This window comes from Notamacropus eugenii, chromosome 2, assembly GCF_028372415.1.
Source record: "Notamacropus eugenii isolate mMacEug1 chromosome 2, mMacEug1.pri_v2, whole genome shotgun sequence".
In the NCBI taxonomy this organism is placed as follows: Eukaryota; Metazoa; Chordata; class Mammalia; order Diprotodontia; family Macropodidae; genus Notamacropus; species Notamacropus eugenii.
In genome coordinates this window covers 458,539,042-458,566,340 of record NC_092873.1, presented here as the reverse complement: position 1 = coordinate 458,566,340, position 27,299 = coordinate 458,539,042, and the positions used below count along the sequence as shown (strand labels likewise).

Here is a 27,299-nt window from a genome sequence, read left to right as displayed (position 1 = left end):
AAATTCATTTAGACCCATAGCTTGATTTGTTTTCTTTTTTTTTGGTTTAACCTAGTTTCTTTTAAAACCTAGGTCTGTGGGCTAGTGCTCATTTACATAATGTATTCTAATCCATAAATCATTGTTATTGCTATTCAGATGGATTATAACATTAACAGATGCATAGTGTCATCGAATGTTAAAGACCCATAAGAAGACCTCTAGCTTGCTGGACAGATCCCTTAGGGAGGATATGGACAAGCAGTGCTTAGGACAAATAAGTGTGGATGAGTGGTGATCTTCATTGTTGAAATGAATTCCCTTTTCTGTGAGATCACTGATCCACCGAACTATTGAAATATTGATATATTACTATGTGATGGAAAATAATATAATGAGCCCAAATGGCAGACAATCTCCAAATCTCTTATGCTTGTTTTAAGAATTAGTTTTTTATTTCCATTTTAATATATTCATGTCTGGTATTCCGAGAATTAGAAAACTTTAAATAGCTAGCATTTATGTGGCACTTTTAGGTTTGCAAAGTGCTTTATGTGTTAACTCATTTGATCTTCTCCACCTATAAGATAGGTGCTATTTTTATCCTCATTTTACAGATCAGGAAACTGAGATTGAGGTGAAATTAATTGCCCATGGTCACACAGCTACTCTGTGTCTTAGGCAAGATTCAAATGCAAGTCCTCCTGAGTCCAAGCCCCATGTTCTAATCACTTACCTGGCCAACACAGTGATCTCCCTTTGGAAGAGTCAGAAAGTGACCTAACTTTTCCAACCCGCCCCACTGTATACTCAGTCACCAGAATTTCATCCAATTTAGTTCAACAGGAATTTATCATAGGTTTCCTACTATATGCTTCATTGAAGAGAAAGGACCTTGCTCTATCTCAGCCTATTTAAAGGATTACAACTGCAGATTCAGGAAATGGATAGGATCATAGAATCACAGATTTAGAGCTGGAATAAATCATTAAGTTCAATCTCTTCAGTTTAAAAAGAAGTAAACTGAGGCCCAAAGAGGTTAAATGACTAGCTCAGGGTCTCACATGTTGAAATGTTTGACTCTCCTTTAAGATTCAGTTCAAATGCCACTTATTCCATGAAGTCTTCCTTTATTTCACCTCCATTGAAAATATTTTTTCTCCTTCATTTTTAAATATACCACAACTGATATATATATATATATATATATATATATATATATATATATATATATATATATATATAAATACTGATAGATATTAGAGTTATTTCTTCATGTGTTATGTATCTCCCCTATCAGATGGCAGAAATCATTTCTCATTTCTGTATCTCTTTCAGCGCCTAGAACCATGTCTCACACATAATAGGGGCTTAATAAATATTTGCTGGAATATTTAAATGTTTGCTGAGTTTTGACCACATGCTTACTATAATATTTAAAAAGAAAAATCCTTGAAATACAGTTCCTTGGAATTAGGGACTATTTCATTTTTATTCATATGTATTTATTTCAAATATATTTATAATACATTTATTAAAATGTATTTATATATGTTTATTTATATGTATTCCCAGTGCCTGGCAAATGATGGATACTTAATATATGTTTATTTGGAGACTGAGTAATTCATTGGTAATCCAGGAAGATCTAGCTATACTGCAGCTCAGTAGCCTCATACATTTCAAAGCTACTGTTTGTCAGGTTCTGTTGGAAGGAAAGAAAATGATGCTCTGCTACTTGCCCATTTGGATATTGCTTCTTTGACACACTCCCCACAGGCTGCCAGAGCCATGTACCATCTCAGAACAATTTGTTCACTCAGAAATTACAAATGTGTTTTGTCCAATAAATCTAAATTTATTTGTAGTAGTCATTTTTCTTAATGGAAGTGTTTTCCAGATGTTGCCCAAGTCTAGTCATCTGGGCTCCCTTCCAATAAATGTGGAAAGTTTGTTTTAATAGGTTGTCACTGTTGCTTTGGTCTAACCTTTGGACTAATTGGTTCATCCCAATACGTTTGCACCAATATATAAAGCATCCAGGACATCAGAGATACACACATATCCCTTGCCCGGTAAGTAAAGAAGTCATTTTGCTTTCTTGTTGAGTTCTAATCTTTCAGCTCAGAAAGGAGATGCTTTATTGAAGGTTTTTGGATAATTTTTAGAGAGATACTAATTCAGAAGTTTAGAAGTTTTCTAGGGAACTACTTTTGTGGTGTTCACTTCCTGAAGGATTTTTTAAAATATTAAATAGAATGTCTGAAAGAATAACACCTTGGGATGGTAGAATCCTCTGTATTGTACTAAATTTTCTTGAAATCAGTCATTTTTATCCAGTGACAACATTTAATAATTTTTAAGAGCATTTTAAAATTTAAGTCTGGAGTCTCTCTAGCTACATGAAATATTTTTTAATCATTAAGTTATTTGGAAATGATTGAATTAATTAAATTAAAATTGCAATTTAGAGTTTTTAGACTTGTGATTTGGGGATTACAGTAGCAAATTTGAACTAATTATTTTGATATGATAGCCTTATTATGATACTAGCTCAACAGTAATATTATTTTCATCCTATTTAACCTAACAACACTAGAATAATTATAGTATAGTGTTATAAAATTAGACATGATCATCTCCTCCAAAAATATAATTATTTTTAAATGTCCATGATGACATGTCTAAAGTCATCATGGCTTTTAAAAATGGCTGAAGTTTTCACCTCAGAAGTAGGTTAATGTAGTTCTTCAATCTAGCCATTTAATACTTTGATATTACTTTTCAGAGAAGATTCAATAACTGAAAACAGCCATGGAATGGAAAGTGCTTCCTATTCACCTGCTGGTGTTTTGTCTTTTCTTGATACAAGTTTCTTCTCAAGGTACCTTAACTGATAAAATTCTGAAACAGTATTTCCTTCTTGACCTGAATCGTTTATATGGGGGTTTCTGCTTAAGAACTATTGTATAGTACTCTGTAATCAATGTTGTGAAAACAAAATTTAGCATTTAAAAAAATTGTTAATCTTTTTTTTTTTTTTTTTTTAGTTTTAGTACCCTGTAAGGCCTCAGAACCACTTAAAAGAATATCCAAGCTAACAGTTATGGGAGGGGAAAGGAGGAAGTAGAAGGTGCTTCCTCTTTCTCTATATTTTATGTAAAGTGAATATCTTCATCATGTTTCGCCCCCAGAAAACATTTCAAGATGTTTTATCAGTCCATGTAGGGTAAGAGGCAGTGTGGCATATTTGACAGATGACAGGTTCTAAGTCCTATCTGTCACACAATAGTTGTAAGATCATGGGAAAATAACTTTTGCATGCTCCAGACAATTCCCTGAGAATAGGTAGGTGAGAAACCAGCTTGGATAAATGGAGTGGGTTTCCAAGCCAGAATTTCACCACACTATGAAATCACAGATCTGTAACACCCCTACCAAAAAAAGTATGAGATAAAGTTATTTAAGGATTAAATTAAATTAACCCTTCTTCCCTACTCTGTGAGTTAAAAAACAACCCTGCCAACTATCTGGAAGAAGTGGTTTGTAAATGTCATGAAGACAATTGATTAAATAAGTGAAAAATTAAGTTGATTGTTTTTGGCCAACCTAATGGCAAAAGACTTTGACTAATCTTTTTGTTGAATTAACTAAATGGACTCATTGTTTTGCTAGTAGGTAGACTTGTGTGGAAAAGTGTTATAAATGATCATTATTCTTCTAATGAGATAGCATTGATACTTTTTAAAAAATTATATCATAGTGTAGAGCTGGAAGGAATTTCAAAGGTCATCAAGCCCAACTTCTTCATTTTATAGGTGAGGAAACTGAGACTCCATGAGGTTAAATGATTTACCCAGGATAGTAAGTTATAGAAATAGGTTTTGAGCTCAGATTACCAGACTCCAAATCTAATGTCCTAATGTCAGTGGGCTGAATCTATATCTACATGCTTTTTTTGATGGAGGGTTCTAGACCTGGGTTCCATACCTTTCCTCATCCATTTGCTGGATTCCTAGAGAATTGCTTGGGGCATTGAAAGACTAAGTGACTTGTCCTGATATTCTCAAAGCTCTGACTCCAAGCACAGCATTTTGTCTACTCTGCCACATTTCCTCTAATCTGGATAAATATTACATAGTACTTAGTGTACAGAACACATATCTTAATATATACATAGATTGGATCTTCATTAACAAAAAGGCTCAAATATGCGATTTGTTTTTATCAGACTCTTAAAACTACCAGACCATTGGGAGTTGACTTTTCCCTCCAACGTGAAAAATCTCAAAAAAAAAAATGGCAACTGGAAAAGATACAGTGCAATTAAACTGCTAGTGTTAAAACGTTATGGTCAATAATTATAAACAGCTGAATTTTGTTTGTCAAAATGGGAATGCAGACTACCTGTGTTAAGCTATCATCTCAGTGATGTTGTTCGATTGGTGAAAGTAGATATGAAATGCTAATGAGCAGTTCGGTGTAGGTGAACCTTTCTATGCCCTGAAAATACAATGAAAAGCCTCTCAGTCTTAATATAGTGACAGATTAATACTAATTTTCACATACATTTTCAAACTAGTAAATGCTTTCTTCCTTCACCATACTTTGCAATGATTAAACTAAAAAAACCCAAACACTAATGTGATTAACTAATAATAACATAGAAAGGTAGGACACATTTCCTTTTTGAGGATTGTAACTTGCCTACCCAGCTAATTTTTCACCTGTTTCGAAGATCTACCACCCACAAATTTGTATGAATAATCTGATTTTGTCCTGTCTGCTGCGCTCTCACCGTCTTTTCAAACACTTTTCACTCCTTCCCTTTATGCATATGTGTATACACACACGTATTTACTTAAGAGGCTGAAAGTCATCCTAATCTTTAATGTGATGTTTGTGGGTTTTGCTATTGGTCCTCTGGGCTCACTACCTTGAGTCTTTTTCAGCATGTTTCAATCTCCCTGTACGGATCAAAGATAATTTTTCATTCCAGTAGATAAGTGACTGTTGTGTAACCACGGTTGTGTGTCTCAAGGAGATTTTTAAAAGGTGCTATTCCTGTTTGCTGCTTGATCATCAGAAGACAATTGTGCTTATATGTTTTGGTTTTGTTGCCTTGTGTAGTTCTATTTGTTATTTTTACTCTTATGTGTAGCTGTTTTTGTTGGAAATTGGCTATTCCTCAGTCACTTGATCTTCAAGTGTGAGCAACTCACTTCCCAGAGTTCAGTTTCCCACCCCAAGCCCGTCCTGTAGTAGGACTTGCTCGGGAAGGACCTGTTGACATTGCCAGCAAATATTTTTGATTTTATGAACCAAAAACAATGCCCTTTTCCAATCCTGGCATAGGAACTGTGGTCATGATGGCTGTGGCACAGAACCCCATAAATTCTTTTCTGTGCAAAACTACTGAAATGCCTAATGAATGTAGTCTCTCATTCCTGAGAATATGACTACCTTCCTCCATATATTGGGATCCTTGGAAGAAGAAAGCTATATGATTGTCAGACAATGGAATAGCAACCATAAACTTTTTCTACAGTATGTTTTCCTCTTTCAATCCAATGGGCAGATAGCAAAATCCTCCCATTCCCCTATGTCCTATGCCTCTCCCCTCCCACCCTCTTTTTTTTTTTTTTTTGCCATTCGATGTTTCCCTTGGTATCAAATCAGCTGGTTTGGTCATGTTTACACTAGTATTGTGTAATTTTAGATTTACCAAGCTGTGCAGGGAGATGTGGGGAAGGGTATACTAGAGATGCCGCCTGCAACTGTGATTATAACTGTCAATACTACATGGAGTGCTGTCCTGATTACAAGAAAGTCTGCACTGTGGGTAAGTTCTGAAGCCCAACAGGCCCTCTGGAAAGGAGCACTGTTTTCTGAGATTCCTCCCTGTGACCTAGTCCCCTTGTTATTTTTGAATGGGCTTCTGTGTTTCATTTCACTGTTGTATGTCTTTCCCTCCCTTTGCATAAATGTTGCATTGTTGTATCTGAACATAACATCAAAGCCTTTGGTTAGTTACCCAGACCAAAAAAAAAACCCCTGATTCTCATACAGAGTACTCTGAAGTCAACATCCCACCCCCTCCTCCACTAAAATTCTGTTTGAGATGTAGATAGTAGAATGTGTATAACTACACTTTTCTTTCCTATATATGGAAAGTTCTGATTGATAATCATTTTTGAGAATTTAAATGTTTGATTGTCTCATGATGCAGCCCAATTATTTGTATACAGTACAAATGGGGACATTTGTGTACAGTATACATTATTCAAATGTTTAATATTAGCTATCAGATTCCTAAAGAACATTAAACTATAAACAAGATGGTACCCAAGATAGAACCTCAATCAAAGTTGAGATCTCAGAAGTAATTAGGTTGAAAGCCAACAGTGAGTAATGTTGTTCCAATTCAAAATTAATTTTTAACCTTTCTGTCTTTAACACCAAATCAATTTCATGCTCAATATAGGGGAAATCACTACTGTAACTTGTTAAAGTGACACTTGGTTTTGAACTTAGATGTAAAGACTAATTTGCAAAGTAGTTCAACAAGGATACTGTTTTAAATGGACCCTAATTAATTCAATACTCCTTTAAACAGGAATGATGTAAAATAAAACCATTTTAAGCCATATAAATAACCCACACTATGTAATTAAATCAGAATTATTTGAATTTATTAACATGTCACATTCATTTCTAATGACACATGTTAAATTCTATTATGATGAATACCACTGCCACAGAAATCTTTCCCACATAAGATCTCCAAGTCTAAACTAAAACCCACTTATATAAAGTAATATTTGATGTTATATGATTCCATTATAATAACTGAGACAAATTCTTAGAGTTTATTGTAATGGAATTTGACTTCTAGTAGACATAAAATTCATAGAAGTGGTAGGACCACTCTGAGGAGGAGGTAGTGAGGGGGGAAAATTTCACTGGAATAGCATCGTATAACAGTGGTGTCAAATTCAAACAAAAATGGTCCACTAACCTGTACGTAAGGATCTCAGCAGGCCACATATTGACTTAAAATGCTTTAAGTTTTAAAATATAATATTATCTTTGTTGTATTATATTTTTATTTGTTTTGTTAAGTATTTTACAACTACACTTTCATCTGATACAGGCTGCACTTGGAAGTTTGGTAGGCCACATGTGGCCCTGCAGACACTTGTCTGAAACCTCAGTCCTATAATACAGGCATTCCTGATTTACAAAACACCTGAAAACATTCTTTACACACAAACATCTGGTCTAAGTCACACCAGAAACAGAATGAGACTCCCCTAGAGTCTCTGGAGAGTGGAAAATGTTCATTTTTTCAATGTACTTTATGTGGTTATCATTATGGCCATTAAGAGAGTGGATAGAAGAGATAGCAGAGACGTGTTTTGGAGTCCCCTTCCTGAGGCCCCCAAGCAGACCTTTCCATAAGGACAATGGTATCAATAGTGGTTATGTTCCCAGGACAATCTCCAAATATCTATTTGAGCCATGATATTTCTGTACTATGGAATTACTTATGGATTCAGGTGATAATATTAAATACTATGGTACTTCACAGAGTCATAGGATTCTAGATTTAAAGTTGAAAGGGACCTCAGAAGCCATCTGGTTCAACTGCCTCATTTTATAGATAAGGAAACTGAATCTTAGAGAAGTGGCCGAAGGTTACCATTTATTCTTTCTTCTGGAAGAGGACCAATGACATCAGAAAGGTGATATCTTCACTTGTAAGTGAATTAGATTTAAGGGAGGCAGGGCTGTGCAAAAGTTATCAGCCTCACTCTGTCCTCCAAGGTCATCTGAATTCAGTGGCAAAACATAGGTCAGGACAACTGGAGGTGACCCAAATGCAGTAGGAAACTTTGGCCTTTTTAAGCTAAGGTAGTTCTCAGGTCTCAGTTTGTCTGAGGCAACACCCATTCAGTGATTTAAGGCTAGGTAAGAAATGTGGCAAAAGATGGCCTAGCTTGTCTACTCAAAAAAAAAAAAATCAAACAATTAAACTGAGAGGGGAAGACCCTCAAGAATTTCTGGTCAAGACAAAAACAACTGCTTAAGGTTACACAGGTGGTATAAATGGCAAAGGCAGGATAAGTCATTACTCTTTCCATTATACAAAGCGGTTCCTCTTAATATAAACTATATACATATAGGCTTTTGTGGGCTAGCCTGGGAACTTAATCACCATTCACAGAACATTGCTTTTATGGGAAAATGTTTTCAAAGTTCTTAAATAAGAAATATCTAGAATACAACCTGCCTACAAACTGTGGAATGCCTCCAGGAGTGGCACAATATGAACAGAATTTCCTGTTTTCACACACACACACATACACATATATATGTATAACTGGGTTTTTTTACATTTTGCTCTGGGTAGAGCTTTCCTGTAAAGGCCGTTGCTTTGAGTCATTTGCCAGAGGGAGAGAATGTGATTGTGATGCTGCCTGTAAGAAGTATGGCAAGTGCTGTTCAGATTATGAGGACTTCTGTGAAGAAGGTAAGTGTCTATACGAGTTCAAGTCAAAGGCTTCCTCCAACATTTGTTTACCTTTATATCTCATTGTATACTGAATTTTAGCTTGGCTATGGTCATTAATCAATTACCTCAGTTAAGGCAGCCAGTATCTTAAAACTGATCAGTTTTATTCTATTTAGTGGGAATTTTCTTTCACAAAGAGAAATTTGAAGAGAAAAGCCATCTTCTATATTATGCTAGTAGTACGCTATCAGTATATTACTTCATCAGTATATTACACAAACAGTATACTAGTGATAGTATATATGAAATCGTTTTCCATACTAATGAAATAACAGGTCCAGTCGCTACCCCTAACCTTACTTAAACCCACTAAAGGTTTTGTTTAGGATAGAAGAATAACTATTAGAACAAAACCTTAAAACCCTGATTATGTCTCTTGCTAAGCTATTACTTGCAAAATCTCTTTCGTGAAAACGAGATAGTTTTAGGAAGTGAATAAAAAACACTTGTATAATCTTATCAGTTTTTTTTTTTCTTAAACATTCTTGAAACACCTGATAAGAGTGATCCGGATTCTTTGGAGGAGAGCAGAAAGATAGGGAAACTGCTAAGGCAGCAGAGTCCAGGGAGAGACACTAGCTGTTCAGTGTTTTAATTGGAGCACATCCCGAAAATGATACAGATAACACCCTCCTAATTAAACACTTTAGTTCAGAGCCCATGCAGCTATCGGAAGAACAGGGGTGAGTAAGACAAACCTCACTCAGGACCCTGGCATTTGTTTTGGCTGTTTGTCATACAAGATGAGAAGAGGGAAGGGAGATGGGGCTGGGAATATAAAGAAATAAACATTGCAGAGAAAAATACCTCATAAATAGAATTTTTTTTTGTCCAAACCTACGATTTTTTTTGGCAGGGGAGGGGTATATACTAGGGAACTGTCATTGTGAGGAAACTGTCTACTGAGGAAGATGGGCAACTCATATTTAGAGGGTAACCTGAAGGCCCTGTCAGGGTTAGTGATTTTCCTATGATTACCCAACTCATGTATGTGAGTAGCGAGACTTGAACTCAGAACTTCCTATCTCCAAAACCAGCCCTCTATCTACTGTACCACTCTGTCAAATGCTTTGTCCAATCACCTTCATTCAAGACAGAATACAACGCAGAAGGATAAGTGGTTAATATTCTCAGTTGCCTAGCCTGTAGGTCTTACAGAGGTACACAATGTCTTAACTAAAGAGAAGGATATGTGCATATAAAAGGGAAAGAGAGGGGATGTCAGTGTGGGATTTATACCAACTTGAGAAAGTCCGTTTGTCTGGTAATAAAGACTGATTCCTGTGTTGTGGCAGGGCTGCTAAAAACACTACCAGGAAGGATCTCTTCAAGAGGAAACAAAGGAAAGGATTAAAGAATATTCATGAAATTCCTTGGTATCAAATACCATTAAAACCAACATTTCTGTAGGGTCCAAAGATTTGCCAGCATCAGTCAATAGCATGCTCATTTCAAGTAATGTTAGTTACAGTGGAAATACAACACAACCACAGAATTTGGACAGCCGGTTCTTCACCTTAGGATCAGACCTATAGCTAATATTCCATTTTTTTTCATCACTAAGAGAAGAGCCCTGTAGCATAGTGTTTGGATCCACTTATCAGGCTAATAAAGTAATTTAGAAAGGTGGTTGTAGTTTCAGTTCTTTAAAAAGAAAGAAATTATAAGCGGATACTGAATTCTCTTAAATACTTCCCTTCCCAGATGGCTCTTTGGCAGTGTTTCTAACTATTATTGTTGACATTTCTGAAGTTGTCTCTTGCAGAGACTGCTGTAACTTAGCTTTGAATGGCTGTTTGTTGATGGAAGCAGTAGTGTTCAATAATGTAGTCTTCTTGTTATAGAATCCCAATTTTTTCTATTCTTTTTCATTACTAGTCACTTTTTCTCATTACCCCAGTTTCATATTTTTATTAGGGTCTCGTTTCCTGGGTAAAAATAAAAGAGCAAAAAAAATGATCATGTATCTTTTCTAGACAATTTGGAAATCCTACCATCCCTTTATTGTGAGTGAGGGGCAAAAGGGATCATAGGGATGATGAGATCATAGGATTTAGTTTTGGAAGCAACTTTACATATCATCTACTATGTGTGAGGCATGATAAATTCAGAAATGGGAAGATATTAGAGGTTACCTAGTCTAATCTCTTCATTGAGATGGTGGGAGAACCAAGGCCCATAGAGATTAAGCTACTTGTTCCAGCTTCTACAGCAAGGTAAAGTCAGAGTGAAAGTAAGCATATTCATTTCTTAACTCAGTCCAGTATCTTCTCACCAATTTAGTTATCATAGGATCCTAAATCCAAATTTGGAAGGATTCTTAGATTCCTTCGAGTCTGGTCCTCTAATTCTACATTTGAGTAAACTGAGGGTCAGTGAAGTGACTCATCCAGAGTCACACAGGTAGCAAGTATATGACAGAGCTGGGATTCAAACTCAGGTCCTAAGATTGCCAAGTTCATGGCTCTTTCCATTTCATTACACCACAGAAGTGATTTAGAGCAGCCACTTTCAGAAGTGGCCCAGTTACTAATGTTTGCAGACTAGATACTCAGGAATCTACAAGGACTTGATTTTAGAAACATTTGCTTAGATAATTAGATATAGTTTTAGTTAAAGGTGAAAGACACTTTCAAAATGAAAAGGAACTGAAGTATAGCTAGATTTACTCTATTTTTTTTTTTTTGCAAGGCAATAGGGGTTAAGTGACTTGCCCAGGGTCACACAGCTAGTAAGAGTCAAGTATCTGAGGCTGCGTGTGAACTCAGGTCCTGGACTCCAGGGGTGGTGCTCTATCCCCTGGCCATCTACCTGCCCCTAGATTTGAGAGTTATATGGATTGTGATATTGGCACTAATCATTGATCTTGTTTGACCTCAGTACATAATCCAACAATACGACCACCATCTCCAAAGACTCCTCAGCCACCTCCAAAGACTCCACGGCCATCTCCAGAAGCTCAGACTGTCAAATCAACAACTAAACATTCCCCCAAAGCTCCCAAGAAGAGGACCCCTGACAAAGTGGTAGAAGCAGAGGAAATAACAGAAGGTAGGAAGAAGATGACTGTGACAAAAGGAAGTTTTCCTAAGTGAATATATGGCATATGCAGATGGTGGACTGGTGCTAGCATTGTATCATGGGGCTTTGAAAAGTTAAGAACATTCAGACACATAAAAGACTGGTTCAACCATATGAAAAAAAACACAAAACAACCCAGCTACTTACATAGTATTTAAAGTTTGCAAGGACCTTTACAAATATCTCATTTAATCCTCACAAAAATCTTATGATTTTGAGGTAGGCATTATTATTCCCATTTTACAGAAAAGGAAACTGGGGCAGACATCAGTAACATGACTTGCTCAGAGTCACACAGGTCTTCAGTGTCTGAAGAAGAACTCAAACTCAGGTCTAGCACTCTAGCTGCTTCCATTTAACATGGACAATTTAAAACAAAGTTGGCTTTCTTTAAAATATAGGAAAGGCAGCAGCATAACCATTGATCTCCCTTTGGTTTCCCAAACTGAGAATAGGTATAATTCAACACGATCTTAAAAGCTCCACTCAGGCCTGTCCTAAGTCTGGCTTCTAAGAAAGTTGTGCTTTTAAAGAGTACTGGCAAAGATGGGATGTGGGAGAGAAATTGGTCCAACCAAGATTAGTTGGGTGCACTTCTTTCATGACTTTGAAATGCATCCTGTCATGTGCAAGGGAATACATGATGATGCCCTTTACTCAGATCAATGCAGGAAACAGACATTTTCTGACTAATAAAAGATCTGACTCCACTCTTGTTTTATTTGAACTGGATGGACTATTGTGGAAAAGTTACAGTTCACACAATCCCCTTCTTTATTTGATTACAGAACATTCTGTTTCTGAAAATCAGGAATCCTCTTCTTCCTCTTCTTCTTCCTCTTCAACTATTCGGAAAACCAAGTCTTCTAAAAATTCAGCTGCTAATACAGCACCCAAGAAGAAACCCAAAGGTTTGAGCATTGATACAGATCAAATGCTATATCAATGCTAAATTAAAATTTTATAACTTGATATATTGGCACTTTGGTGATTTTTTAAAAATTGGAAAAGGGACAATAACCATGTAATACTGTTTCAAAAGATACTGAATGAAGATTCTTAGAAGTTTTCTTGTACTCTAAACATAATATGTTTGAGTAAAATAAATAAAAAACATTAGGCCAAGACGAAGCTTCAATAGGAAACTAATGACTAACCTCTTACAAGAAACTGACAAAAACAATTCAACCCAATTTTTAATGTTTACTATGTGCAAGGCATTGGCGATACAAGAATAAAACAAGACACTGTCCCTGTCCTCAGGGCACTTATATATTACACATACATATAAATACATAGACATAAATTTTTAGCTATTAAAATTTAAAGCCACTAAATCTTTTGGGATATTGTGTATATGTAGGTATACATATACACACATATATGTATATATATACACATTTACATATATGGATTGTTTATATATGTGAAAACACACACACATACACACACATATTCAAAGCTAGGTCCGAATTAGTAGGAATAATGAATCTTTTTAATTGGTTGTATTCATTCAGATTTGTACTATTCGAAGTTATAATTCTGTAAAACGTAGTGATGGTACCAGCCCAATGGAAATGGAAAAATCTACAGTATGAATTCAAATAATGCAACCACTTGAGGAGACTCATTATTTGCACTAATTTGAGACTTAATTCTGTGTGTGTGTGTGTGTGTGTGTGTGTGTGTGTGTGTGTGTGTATACTTGTATAATTAGAGAGAGGAGAAAATGCCAATAACTAGGGACAGCAGGTTCAGGAAAGGATCCTTTAGGAGGTAGCATATGTTCTGAGCCATACAGAAAGAAAACTGGGGAGGGATTCTAAGAGACAGAAGTGAGGAGAAAATAAATTCCAGCCTATGCAAAGACATGGAGGCTGGAGAAAAGAATGCTGCATTCCATTAACAGCAAATAAGCCAATTTGGATGGAACATAGAGTTCGTAAAGGGGAATAATATGAAGTAAACCCAAAAAGGCAGACATGGAGCCAGTTTTTTAAGAACTTTAAATGCCAAGTTGAAGATTTTGTATTTTGTTGCCAAGGTGAGAAGGGAAGGTTTTTGTGAGGGGGAGTGACATGGTTAGATTTTACTCTCAGAAGAATTTTTTTTTTTTTTTGGCGGTGCTGTAGTGGAGTAGTGGAGAGATTGGCACTGAGGACAGAGTGATAATCAGGAGTCCAGTTAGGAGGCTGTTACAAGAATCTAGGAAGGAAGTGATAGGAACCTAAACTAGGGTTGTGAGCGAAGGAAAAGGGTACGGATCCAAGACATGTTGTGGAAGTATTGACAATACTCATTAATATTCAGTTGGGCACGAGGGGAGGAGGGATGACAGGAGGAGGGATAAGGGGAGAAAGGATGAGGGGAGGGAGAATTATTCTTACTGGCTCTTGTGCTTTCTCCTTTCTTCCAGCCCCCAAACCTCACTTCCTTTGTTGCTCTCTTCACTTCCCTAACTCTTTTCTCTGATGCTCATATATACCTCTCTTCCCAGTCAGTGGCTTTGCCCGTGGGATTTATTCTGTCCTGTCTGGTGCTTTTGGACGCCTTGGTCTCTCTCCTCACTGAGCCCCATATTGACCATCAGCGTCTCATATCTATTCCATGTTTACCTTAGGGGTACTTCCTATACCACCTGAAGTTACACACATCTTGAGAAAAACTGATGGAGGATACTTTTCTTAAAATTTTACTGCAGAAGTTCACATTGGCCTCTTTATATGTAAGAAAAGAGCGGATAGAAAAAGGATAATGGCTCATAGGCATATATGTACAGGAAGAAAGAGCTGGAGTTGAGACAATAGTGTTTCTTGAGAAAACGATAAGGGAACTGGAATTATAGGATGATGAAGACTGAGAGAGTAGATGAGAGGAGAAATGAAGAGAAAGAAACATTTGGGAAAGGAGAGTAAATCGTACCAGAAGGGATGAGCATGCCTATTTTCCCTGAAATTCCCTAAGTTGCCCCTCACTATATAACAAGGATATATTATATTTTCATAATGCTTTTTAACCCTTTACATTCTTCTCCTCATTGATAAAGATGATAGCATTGTGAGGCAGGGAGTACAGGAGTTATGTTGTCACTTTACTTATATGGAAACTAAAACCCGAAGAAATTATGTGACTTGACAACTAGGAAGTGAGAGAGATAGGACCTATATGGGAAAGCAATGTAAAGACCATTCAAAGGATAACTTGAGATGTGCATTTTTCCATAGCTAAAGATTCAAAGAAGAAGAGAACCCCCAAAGACAAGCCTACTCCACCGCCTCCAGTCGTAGATGATACAGGAAGTGGATTAGACAATGGACCCCCTGCTGCTCCTACCCCCCAGCCCAATCAAGTCACCACAACACTCCAAATGACGACAGTAGCACCACCAGCAACTTCTAAGGAGAGTAATAAGGTCACATCTAAAGAGACAACTACAACAAATGAAAAGGAGACATCAACAGCTGCTAAGGAGACCTCAGTTGTAACAAAAGAGGTGACTAGCACAGACAAACAGACCTCAGCTACAGCAAAAGAGACAACTACTTCTGCAAAAGAAACACTGACTACAGAGACAACGGCAGCTGCTAAAGACCCTAAGCCCACACCCAAGGACCCTGAGCCCACACCCAAGGACCCTGAGCCCACACCCAAGGACCCTGAGCCCACACCCAAGGAACCTAAACCCACACCCAAAGATACCAAACCTACACCTGAGGACCCCAAGCCAACACCCAAAGATACCAAACCTACACCTGAGGACCCCAAGCCAACACCCAAAGATACCAAACCTACACCTGAGGACCCCAAGCCAACACCCAAAGATACCAAACCTACACCTGAGGACCCCAAGCCAACACCCAAAGATACCAAACCTACACCCAAGGACCCTGAGCCTATACCCAAGGATCCTAAGCCCACACCCAAAGATACCAAACCTACACCTGAGGAACCAAAACCCACACCCAAAGATACCAAACCTACACCTGAGGACCCTAAACCTATACCTGAGGAACCTAAACCCACACCCAAAGACCCCAAACCTACACCTGAGGACCCCAAGCCAACACCCAAAGACTCCAAACCTACACCTGAGGACTCTAAACCTACACCTGAGGAACCTAAACCCACACCCAAAGACCCCAAACCTACACTTGAGGAACCTAAACCCACACCCAAAGATACCAAACCTACACCTGAGGACCCTAAACCTACACCTGAGGAACCTAAACCCACACCCAAAGACCCCAAACCTACACCTGAGGACCCCAAGCCAACACCCAAAGATACCAAATCTACACCTGAGGACTCTAAACTTACACCTGAGGAACCTAAACCCACACCCAAAGACCCCAAACCTATACCTGAGGACCCCAAGCCAACACCCAAAGACTCTAAACCTACACCTGAGGACTCTAAACCTACACCTGAGGAACCTAAACCCACACCCAAAGACCCCAAACCTACACCTGAGGAAGCTAAACCCACACCCAAAGACCCCAAACCTACACTTGAGGAACCTAAACCCACACCCAAAGATACCAAATCTACACCTGAGGACCCTAAACCTACACCTGAGGAACCTAAACCCACACCCAAAGACCTCAAACCTACACCTGAGGACCCCAAGCCAATACCCAAAGACTCCAAACCTATACCTGAGGACTCTAAACCTACACCTGAGGAACCTAAACCCACACCCAAAGACCCCAAACCTACACCTGAGGAACCTAAACCCACACCCAAAGACCCTAAACCTACACCCAAAGACCCCAAACCTACACCTGAGGAGCCCAAGCCAACACCCAAAGACCCCAAACCTACACCTGAGGACTCTAAACCTACACCTGAGGAACCTAAACCTACACCTGAGGAACCTAAACCCACACCCAAAGATACCAAATCTACACCTGAGGACCCTAAACCTACACCTGAGGAACCTAAACCCACACCCAAAGACCTCAAACCTACACCTGAGGACCCCAAGCCAATACCCAAAGACTCCAAACCTACACCTGAGGACCCTAAACCTACACCTGAGGAACCTAAACCCACACCCAAAGACCCTAAACCTACACCCAAAGACCCCAAACCTACACCTGAGGAGCCCAAGCCAACACCCAAAGACCCCAAACCTACACCTGAGGACTCTAAACCTACACCTGAGGAACCTAAACCTACACCTGAGGAACCTAAACCCACACCCAAAGACCCTAAACCTACACCTGAGGACTCTAAACCCACACCCAAAGACCCCAAACCTACACCTGAGGAAGCTAAGCCCACATCCAAAGACCCCAAACCTATACCTGAGGAACCTAAGCCCACACCCAAAGACCCCAAAGTTACACCTGAGGACCCTAAACCCACACCCAAAGACCCCAAAGCTACACCTGAGGACCCTAAACCCACACCCAAAGACCCCAAAGCTACACCTGAGGACCCTAAACCCACACCCAAAGACCCCAAAGCTACACCTGAGGACCCTAAACCCACACCCAAAGACCCCAAAGCTACACCTGAGGACCCTAAACCCACACCCAAAGACCCCAAAGCTACACCTGAGGACCCTAAACCCACACCCAAAGACCCCAAAGCTACACCTGAGGACCCTAAACCCACACCCAAAGACCCCAAAGCTACACCTGAGGACCCTAAACCCACACCCAAAGACCCCAAAGCTACACCTGAGGACCCTAAACCCACACCCAAAGACCCCAAAGCTACACCTGAGGACCCTAAACCCACACCCAAAGACTCCAAACCTACACCTGAGGACTCTAAACCTACACCTGAGGAACCTAAACCTACACCTGAGGAACCTAAACCTACACCTGAGGAACCTAAACCTACACCTGAGGAACCTAAACCCACACCCAAAGACCCCAAAGCTACACCTGAGGACCCTAAACCCACACCCAAAGACCCCAAACCTACACCTGAGGCCCCGGAACCATTCCCTAAAAACACAGCTTCTGTGCCTACTACACCTGAAGTGACTACAATTGCTAAGGATAAAATCGCTGAAAAAGACACACCTACTCCTCCAGAAACTACAATTATTCCACCTAAGGTGACAAGTACAACCACTAAAGTGACAACGAGAACAGTCAGTTCACCAAAAGTGACAACTACTACTGCTAAAGAGACAACTACTAAAGCTGAAGAAACAGCTACTGTAACAGATGATGAAACTCCTAAAGTGACAACTCCTACACCTAAAAAGCCAAGCCCTAAAGTGACAACTACAACTAAAGAGACAACCACAACAACCAAAGAGACAACTCCGGCACCAGATGAGACTACTACTACCCCCAAAGTGACCCCTAAGCCTAAAACAACTACTGTCCCTAAAGTGACAGCTACCACAACTAAACAGACAACCACAACAACCAAAGAGACAACTCCGGTACCAGATGAGACTACTACTACCCCCAAAGTGACCCCTAAGCCTAAAACAACTACTGTCCCTAAAGTGACAGCTACCACAACTAAACAGACAACCACAACAACCAAAGAGACAACTCCGGTACCAGATGAGACTACTACTGCCCCCAAAGTGACCCCTAAGCCTAAAACAACTACTGTCCCTAAAGTGACAGCTACCACAACTAAACAGACAACCACAACAACCAAAGAGACAACTCCAGTACCAGATGAGACTACTACTACCCCCAAAGTGACCCCTAAGCCTAAAAGAACTACTGTCCCTAAAGTGACAACACCAAAACCAGTGAAGACAAAAGAGACAACCACGAAAGCTAAGAAAACAACCATTGTTCCAACTCCTGCCCCTAAAGTGACCAATAAGAAGACTACATCTGCACCTAAGGAACCAGTAACTACACCTAAAATCCCAACAAGTGAAGAGACATCAATCACTGCTAGACCCAACAGAAGGCCAAACTCTGAAATCACAACCTCTCTTACCATACCAGAAGTCACTCCAAAAAATGAAAATTTAAATATTTTTGAACAGGAAAAGCCTTACCTGAATCCTCGGCCTCCTGTATTTATTCCAGGTTCTAGCATCTATGGGGGAAGACCCAGTCAAGGCATTGGTAACATCCCATTTCTTCCAGGTAATTTGAACAATCTGATATTCTTCTATTTTCTGAGTGTAATGATGACATGTCTACAGAATTATATCTGAAATTAGTTTTCAATATCAAGAAAATATATATTCTATCAGATTAGCCATGATCAGGATCAAAGGAAAAATAAGGTAGAATATCTGAAATTTGTTTACCTTGTTATCTTTGATAGATTTTTATTTGTCTAAACTATTTCTAGAGGTCATCACCTGAAACGGGGAGATGGTGATCTTTAGGCTTCTCTTTAAAAGAATTAGGAAACTGGTAATGATATCATGGTACTTTGTTTTTTATATGAAACATTTAAGAGTAAATTATTACCAATCCACTCTGAGTTTAATACATCTTGTCCAACTTAAAAATGGTAAAACAAGCAAACAAAAAACCCCCACAAGCTCACCAAAACGCCAAAAAGATACTTAAAAAAAATCTATTACATAGGCGCAAGGACAATTTATTATTAGATAGTTTCAATAGTTTTGCATCAAAGAACCTTGATTTCCTCCCAGTCACTCTTGAGATGTTTCTGGCATCTTGAAGCCATCCACATTTGAAATGTTTCCCTAGGTGAGCAAGAATCTTCAGTCTTTTGAAATCAAGGCACTAAATAGTACAATGACTATTCAGTGAACCAAGAAAACTCATTGTAAATAAATAACTCTTTAAGAACCCTACATTTCTTACATTGTCCAAAAAGTTGGTTGAATTTTAGTCTGCAGACTCTTTTTTCAATATTTCATCTTTTCAATAATATATTTTTAAAAATCTTCAACCCTACCATAACAGATGAAATGTTACCTTCAATACTTAATACATTAGCTAGTAGATCTGAGCTAGTTGATACTCCCTCCAACAGGGTGGACCTTGAAACCTACTCACGTCTTCTTATCCCTTGCAGCATTTCTTCTTGTCCTCCAGTAAATGCTTCACAAGAAGCCTACCCATCACTCTGGGAGCCTTCCAGTAGAGGTCTCTAGAGGTTACATGGGTACTACTGAGAACATAGCCTTTGTCTTTTCTGCACTCTCCTCTCCTCACTTCTCCTTGACCTAACACTCTCCCTCCTCTCAGCTGCTTTCTCAGTTGAGTTGTGCGAAGAAAAAGTAAATCAATCCTGTCATTCTTGGCATGGACATCTGAATCAATCGCCTTATTATTCAAATCATCATTGTCTATGACTTTTCTCTCCAAAACAATATTCCTGGGCCACCTTTCCCGTGTGCTATCTTCTACTAGAATGTAAGATCCTTGAGAGCAGACTGTTTTGCTTACTTGTATGTTTATTACTAACACTTACCATGGTGCCTGGTACACAGTGGGATATGAACTGGACTAATGATTTCATTGGTAACTCCTGGTAAGAAAACTCCCTTTACTCATCAAGGTTGGCACATTTGTTGCACCTTATAGCTCTAGAGTTGACCAGAGTAAAGAAAGATTAAGTGAGGTGCCCAGGATCACATAGCCTCTCCAATTTCCATCTATTACATCATGCTGCCTTTAGTAAGTCCTTCATCATTGCTTTTTTCATTCATTCATTTTCCTTAGCTCTATTTGTCTCCCTTTTGTAGTCATAAGTTTTTGATAATCTTTTTTATACCACTTCTTTTTGATAATCTCTTTTATACCACTTCTTGTTTACATTCTTGGTTGGTAATGTGTTTAGTCTATTAACAGGTACTACATAGCTATTGACTTGGAATAACCTATAATTATGATTCTTTGGAGATAGAGGCATTTATTCCATGACTCACAATGGAAATCTATTGGGTTTCAAAAATGTTCTGTTCTTTTGTTTCAGGAAAAATCTTAGGGTCATTTAAAGCAGTGCAAAATTTCCCAAATGCAATTTAGACTACTATTTTTACTCCTTTTCAATTCTAGGCTTAATTTATTGTCCATCTGTAAAACTGAACAACAAAAAATAAAGATCTTCCAAACTGGGTTAAAATATCCTCAGAATCACAAAGTTTTAGACTTGGATTCAGAAATCACCTAGAGGTCCAAGAAGCTCATTCCATAGGAGGAAACTAAAGTCTAGTGATTATTTGTTCAAGGTTAAATGATTAGGGAGTACCAGTCGGACTGGTTCCTGACTATATTTAGATGCCATGAAAAAGAGCTTTAAACTCACTTGGACTATTAAATTTAACTTTAGTGGAATACTTTCTAAAACAGAATAGGATTATGACATATATGATCATCTTATCACCTTTGAAATCCAATCCCATCTCTTTTGGTTTGAATTATGTTATCTAGAAGCAGACCTTAGGAGAAAAAAAAAAGCCACCTTATGTAACAGAATCTAGAGGAACGCAAAAAAAATTACTTTGTTATGTTTGATATTCTCCTTACCATCTCCACTTCATTCTCCAACCAGTGTATACTTTATATTGATTATTTCAGATGAGACTAACTTATGCAATGGGAAGCCAGTAGATGGACTGACTACTTTGCGCAATGGGACACTGGTTGCATTTCGAGGTGAGCTGAACATAAAAAATTCTCTCCTTACTGTTTGACTTTGTGGCATTTATGAGAATATCACAGCTATGAAATATTGTCTTGGTGGTGGGGGCAGGGTGTTGGATCTACTCATTGGAGAAGACTCATATGATGCTTCCAGACACTGAGACTTTTACATACTGTCTGTAAAATATGCTGTAAGAAAAATGTGATTGCTTACCAGGAGTCTCAAGTGAATTAAATGCATTCAAAATACTTGGGCAGGTAGGGTATTTGCTCATGAGGTTGTGCCAGTTTCATTTCATGCTGATTGGTATGACTTCAAAATTTCTATATCCTGCCTTTCCTTTGGAAAGATACTCTGTTTTCGAGATGTGACTAAAGCTTGATGCATACGTGTAGGTGTATCAAAAAGGTGGAAGGAAAGTGGATGAGTTGTTCAAGGTCACAACTAGATGGGTGCAACATAAATTTCAGTTCTATCATAATCCTTACTCCATTTATTTGCACCTTGGTGTTTGCTTCACAGATTCATTAGTTTTTCTTATCTGGGTGCCCTCTTCTTCTACAAAGGCTGCAACCCTACTACACCTTACTAGACATCTTAGTGAATCCATGTGACTAAAATGTCATCACTTTGTACAAAACCTTCTGGGCTTAGGCCTCTCTGAAAATAACTAGTTGGTCCTTGGACAACTGACATAGTCTGTTGCCAGGATGGTCCTCAAAGCCACATTGCTAACTTTGTAGAACCTAGTAGGGCTTGATCTCCTGGCATTACTTTCAAGGACTGAAGGTCACCTCCACACCATGATAAAAGTGCTGGAGTTAGACTTCAATGGAGAATAGTCATATCACCCTTGTAAACATCAGATCATTTTAAATCTGGAGACCTAAACTATCAACCCTTTTCTGAAAACCCCTCAAACTTATTTGACAAATTTTAATAGCTGTATTAGTATATTTTTGAAAATGTTGAGATTTTCACATTGGACGAGAATTCTCAAGTGTTCATGCTTTTTATCCATATATTGATTTGTTTTTCCAAAATGTTTGCATGCATACAAGGATGGTTGACTTGAAGAAATTCCAATTGTAAATTGGTTTTGGGGATAAAATTAAGTAACTTGACTGTTTTACTCTTGTCTTACATTTATAGGTCATTATTTCTGGTTGTTGAATCCATTCACTCCACCATCACCAGCTCGTAGAATTACTGCGGTTTGGGGTATCCCTTCTCCCATAGACACTGTCTTTACTAGATGTAACTGTGAAGGAAAAACTTTCTTTTTTAAGGTGAGGAAAATAACTTACCAAAGGAAAAATGGCACAGTAATTTTGTTCACCGATGTATTATTGGTCACGAAAGTTCAAAAAGCTAGCAAATGTTAATTATCACAGAGTAATCCTTCTCTTGCTTTTGTTAACAGATATTTAACGATAGGAACAAGGTCTAAAAATTATCCACAGCTCATGAACTGTGTTTCTAGATTCTTTCTCCTCTAATTTATAAAAAGATGAGCTGCATCTGTAGGCATAGAATTCGATTTAATCTCAGTAGACATATATTTAATGGTACATTCGTCTCCAGGCATGGGGAACCTGCAGCCTTGAGGCCACATGTGGCCTTCTGGGTCCTTGGATGTGGTCTTTTGACTGAAGCCAAGTTCAGTCAAATAAAATCCTTTTATTAAGGGGATTTACTCTGTGAAGTTTGGATTCAGTCAAATGGCTGTACTTGAGGGCTGTTCCTCAAGTAGTATATATTCATCGGGCCCATACTGGGCTGTTTCTAGCTTGGTAGGAACTGCTGAATTTGTGCTGCCATTCACAATGTGACTCCTATCTACCCTTTCAGCAATATTTTGTGTATCTCTCCCCTTCCCCACCTCCACCCTTTTCATCTACTCTTCATTCCTGTCAAATTGGTCTGCTAACTATTCCCCATAAGTCTATTTTTTCCTTTGGTCACTTTGCACAAATGTACCCCCTTAACTCCACTTTACGGAATCCATAGCAACTCAGACACTACTTTCTAAATGAGCCTTTTCCTGACACAAACCCCTGCCTACTACTAGGTACAAGACTTTCTCTTGACACTTGTGTTTTTATTACATTTATTTGTTCATGTGTACATTGTATTAATAAACAGGGCAGGAACTATTTAGTTTTGTCTATTTCCCAACACCTAGGAGCACACAGGCACTTTACAGTCATTTAATGTACTGAAATTACTGATGGCATTATGCTTTGGAAAGGGCATTGGATTTAGACTTCATTACTGGCTCCTTATGTTAATATCTGTTTGGTTTTGGACAAGTCACTTAACCCAGTTTCTTTCTCTCTAAAATGAGGAGTTGGACTGGATGATCCTTGGTTGGTCCTTCTAGTGTAGGTGTATGGTTCTGTAATCCTAAATGAAACTGAATTACCTCTGTACCATGATGGAGCAGTTGTAGGAGATAACTTATCAAAAACACTTTCCACTAAGTTAAAGGTTTCACCTTTGGCATTTAATTAAGGAAACATTTATTAAACTTCTCGCCCTTTACCCCCTCCATCTACTAATACTTTCTATTTCACATATTAGGATTCTCAGTACTGGCGATTCACCAATGATGTAAAAGATCCGGGTTATCCTAAACCAATTGTTAAAGGATTTGGAGGTCTAAATGGGAAAATAGTGGCAGCTTTATCAATAGCAAAGCACAAAAACAGGCCGGAATCTGTGTATTTCTTCAAGAAAGGTATGTAGTGTTTAAATTGTCTGCAGGATTACGACACTTTTAAGATTTGTACAAAAGTCACCACACTTGATAAGTGAAGCTTTGGTTTCCAGGGAAACATCCATCTCCTTGACTTCTGTGTTCATCACTAGATTTATACTGATATCAAAAGTATTTTTTGGTTACAGCTGCCTTGTAGATGATGGCAGAGTACTGGATTGGTTCAAAGGATTGGGTTCTAGTGCCCACAAGATTCGCTGCTCTGCTATTAATTTGCTGTCTGATCTTCCTAAAATTACATAGAATTTTTAGGCTTCAATTTTTCTGATTCATAAAACAAAGGGGCTAAATCTGTTGAACTATAAGTTCCTCTCTTTGCTAATTATTTTAATATTGTTTTATGATTTTACCGTAATGCCTCTAGGAATAATTTTTTGGGTGCTTAAAACATAGGAAACATGAATAAGAAGCCAGTTCATACTTTGAAAGCTACTTTTTATCTCTTTCTAAATGAACAACTTTCCCATTATAATTATTTCCATCTTTAGGTGGCTCCATTCAACAGTATACTTACCAACAGGAACCAACTAAAAAGTGTTCTAGAAGATCCACTATAAACTATTCAGTTTATGGACAACCCGCTCAATTCAGGAGGCGTCGTTATGAGCGGGCTATCATGCCCTCCCAAACACATACCATTAGAATAAACGTTTCACCTGTCAGAGTCACATATAAAAAAGGTAAACCACACATTTTTTCTAACATACATTGTGTTACGAATGAAAGTCTGAACGATTGTTATTTGGCTTTATATACTGAAGCTATGTGTAAATACCTAAGCAGGGGGTGTCTAGAATTCAAAATTGTGCCACAACTTATATTATTTGGAACAAAACCTTTATTCTCAGAAATTACCCAAGGGTCAGTGTTGCACTGTCCCTACTTCACTTCTCTGTCTGGGAAAGGGGATTCATTTACTCAGATTGGCTTGTGGCTTGATTTAAGTTTATGTTCTACTTACTCAAATATTTTTTGTGACATAAAATATGTGTCACACACAGGTTTCCTGCATAATGAAGCTAAAGTGAATACAGTTTGGAGAGGCCTTCCAAACATCATTACCTCAGCTATAGCACTGCCTAACGTTAGAAAATCTGATGGCTACGATTACTATGCCTTTTCTAAAGGTAAGTGATTAAGATAAATCTTAATAGCTGCATGAGCTGACTACTGAACCATGAATAATTCAAAGGCAGACAATTGTAAATTGATGTCTAGAGATAAGATCTAAAAATCTTTGCTACAATCATTTAAATTCAATTCAGGTATAAAAATTGTATCCTATCACTAAGGAGATTAGAACTGGGTGAAGCTAAATATGAGTAATCTGAGTAAAATTTTATATATTCAACCTGACATCTGTGAAGCTTTATTGCAAGTTTTATGATAAGAATATACTGAGTTAAGTATACAAAATTCACTTAATCTGCTTAAAAATTTTCCTCTAGTTTATCATTATTTTACAGATTAGTGTGGATACTTTTTTGAGGGGTGGGTAGAATAATGACACATGACATAAAAGAATTAAAAAAGGATTTCATTTGCTGATTTACAGTAAGAGAAGTTGGGTTCATATCCCAGCTCTTTCACTTACTATCTGAAGGATGATGGGGAAGTCATTTAACCTATCTGGGCCTCAGTTTCCCAATTATAAAATGACAGGGTTGGACTAAATGACAATAGGGCTATATGACTCTTATAGTTTTGAAAAAATGCCCACTTAGAAGTTATTAATAGTCACATATCTGAAATGCAGCAAACTCATATTTTAAACTATTATGTGCCTTGTCAGAAAATCTGAATATTCAAAAGGGAAAAAGGTCTTTAGTGGGATAATAAAAACAAATTATTATGATTTTATTAAAAATGTTCTCTTTTAATCTAGATCGATATTACAACATTGATGTGCCTAGCAGAACAGCAAACTTAATCGTCACTCGTTCTGGACAGACATTAGCCAATGCCTGGTATAAATGTCCTTAAGTCTGATTTCAAAAGATATGAAAAACTTAAAATAATATTTTGACAAGAAAATGATTTTATTAATAAAGTTGTTGAAATGTATGCATACCAATTTAAGTACAAAGCACTTCTAACCTCAGCAATCATTACACTAAAACAGTAGGAGATTTGACAGTCTTATTCACAACTACACTAATAATTTACAAAGCTTTTAATTAATATTTCCTCTGTTTAGTCCTCCTCTGCCTCCCATTGCATGGGTTACACCTGTAGGAAGAAAAAAAACAAAGATTTTTTTTTTTAAGGGGACATTTATATATCAACAAGCACATCAGGTTTTCCACTCTATTTTTATGATAGGCTAGAATACAAAAGATTTCCAGTTTTTATTACTATTACATATTTAAAAATGAATTATACGTTTTTATGACTCTAAGACTCAGTATACAATTTCTGTGTAGGAAAACAGGATAAGGGAACTATTAAAAGACTCCTCCATTTTTGTAGCTGGGTGGGATCACCTAAAAATACTTTATTTTGTTATATGTAAAAAGGAAACAAGGGAAGTGATGATTAAAGATCAGATACACTTTAATTTTTCAAATTTAGTTTTAGATATGAGGAAAGAACATGATTAAGTAATGTGTCATTACTTAAATGTATTGATGCAATAAACCTCTTTCCCCAAATTAGTCTCTTAAGTGTACAGATTTGGTAACTGAAGTTAATTTGCTCAGGTTTAGGACACTTATTCTGATTCAAATGAACTGTTTCTCCTCCTGCCCCTCCACCCAACCATGTTCTCAGTCATGAGAAAATCTTACCTCTCTGTCGGTTAAACTGACGACCCCGGACTCCTGTTCTCAAAGTCTGAGGCTGAAGCCTAAATCGTCTGAAAGGCTTAGGCTGACTACTGCTGGTATCTGAGAAGAGAAGACAGCTTAAATGGATGTCACTGAAGCAAAAGCTAATTGCATGAATGGATAAAACTGCAAACAGATGTTCTTTAGATTTAATGTTTTTAAAAACTATTTTGATCAAGTAACGTTGAATTTTAAAGACGATGAAATAAAATAAAAACCTCAGAATGAAAAAAGTGCTTACCTTTTATCTTTGAATTTTAAATATTATCTGGTCAACTGAATAACATTCTAATTTCATACTATAAAAAAACTTCAAAGTAGGAAAGTAAACTATTTTTTCTATTCCAAACAAGTGTTAAGAATTATTACCGCCATTTTTTCTTGCTGAGTCAAAATAATTTATCAAGAAAATCACTACATTTTTATGCTTCACTTGCTTTTTGTTTAAAATATCTTAATCTTAAATAACTTTTTTTCTGAAAGTGAATGTCTCATA

The 27,299-nt window shown here is 37.7% G+C and overlaps 2 protein-coding genes across 6 annotated transcripts in view; one reads left to right on the top strand and one right to left on the bottom strand.

Annotated features, from left to right (window-relative positions):
* Positions 1–1,988: 1,988 nt before the first annotated feature.
* PRG4 (proteoglycan 4) lies at positions 1,989–27,036 on the top strand. 3 transcript variants are annotated; one of them, XM_072648371.1, is made up of 13 exons: positions 1,989–2,054; positions 2,768–2,863; positions 5,699–5,821; positions 8,393–8,512; positions 11,435–11,605; positions 12,424–12,546; positions 14,860–18,714; positions 21,133–21,210; positions 22,352–22,488; positions 23,783–23,939; positions 24,467–24,658; positions 24,980–25,105; positions 25,864–27,036. In XM_072648371.1, exons 2-13 carry the CDS (start codon positions 2,794–2,796, stop codon positions 25,959–25,961), a joined length of 5,250 nt encoding a protein of 1,749 aa, XP_072504472.1. In that variant the 5' UTR covers positions 1,989–2,054; positions 2,768–2,793; the 3' UTR covers positions 25,962–27,036. The 3 variants fall into 3 exon arrangements, with proteins under 3 accessions (XP_072504472.1, XP_072504474.1, XP_072504473.1); XM_072648373.1 differs by lacking the exon at positions 5,699–5,821; XM_072648372.1 differs by lacking the exon at positions 12,424–12,546 and having other exon boundaries at positions 1,990–2,054.
* The window catches only part of TPR (translocated promoter region, nuclear basket protein), a 66,576-nt gene continuing 65,273 nt past the window's right edge, over positions 25,997–27,299 (bottom strand). For all 3 annotated transcript variants that reach the window (XM_072648370.1, XM_072648368.1, XM_072648369.1), the window contains 2 exons: positions 26,765–26,863; positions 25,997–26,207 (listed from right to left, as the gene is read on the bottom strand). In XM_072648370.1, the coding sequence (XP_072504471.1) occupies positions 26,152–26,207; positions 26,765–26,863 (155 nt within the window). In that variant the 3' untranslated portion in view covers positions 25,997–26,151. The remainder of the gene's footprint in view (positions 26,208–26,764; positions 26,864–27,299) is intronic.

Coding starts and splice junctions, on each gene's coding strand:
- PRG4 (XM_072648371.1), top strand. CDS start 2,794: ATGGAATGGAAAGTGCTTCCTATTCACCTGCTGGTGTTTTGTCTTTTC. Junction 2,864..5,698: donor GATACAAGTTTCTTCTCAAG/GTACCTTAACTG, acceptor GTGTAATTTTAG/ATTTACCAAGCTGTGCAGGG. Junction 22,489..23,782: donor GAAAAACTTTCTTTTTTAAG/GTGAGGAAAATA, acceptor TTCACATATTAG/GATTCTCAGTACTGGCGATT.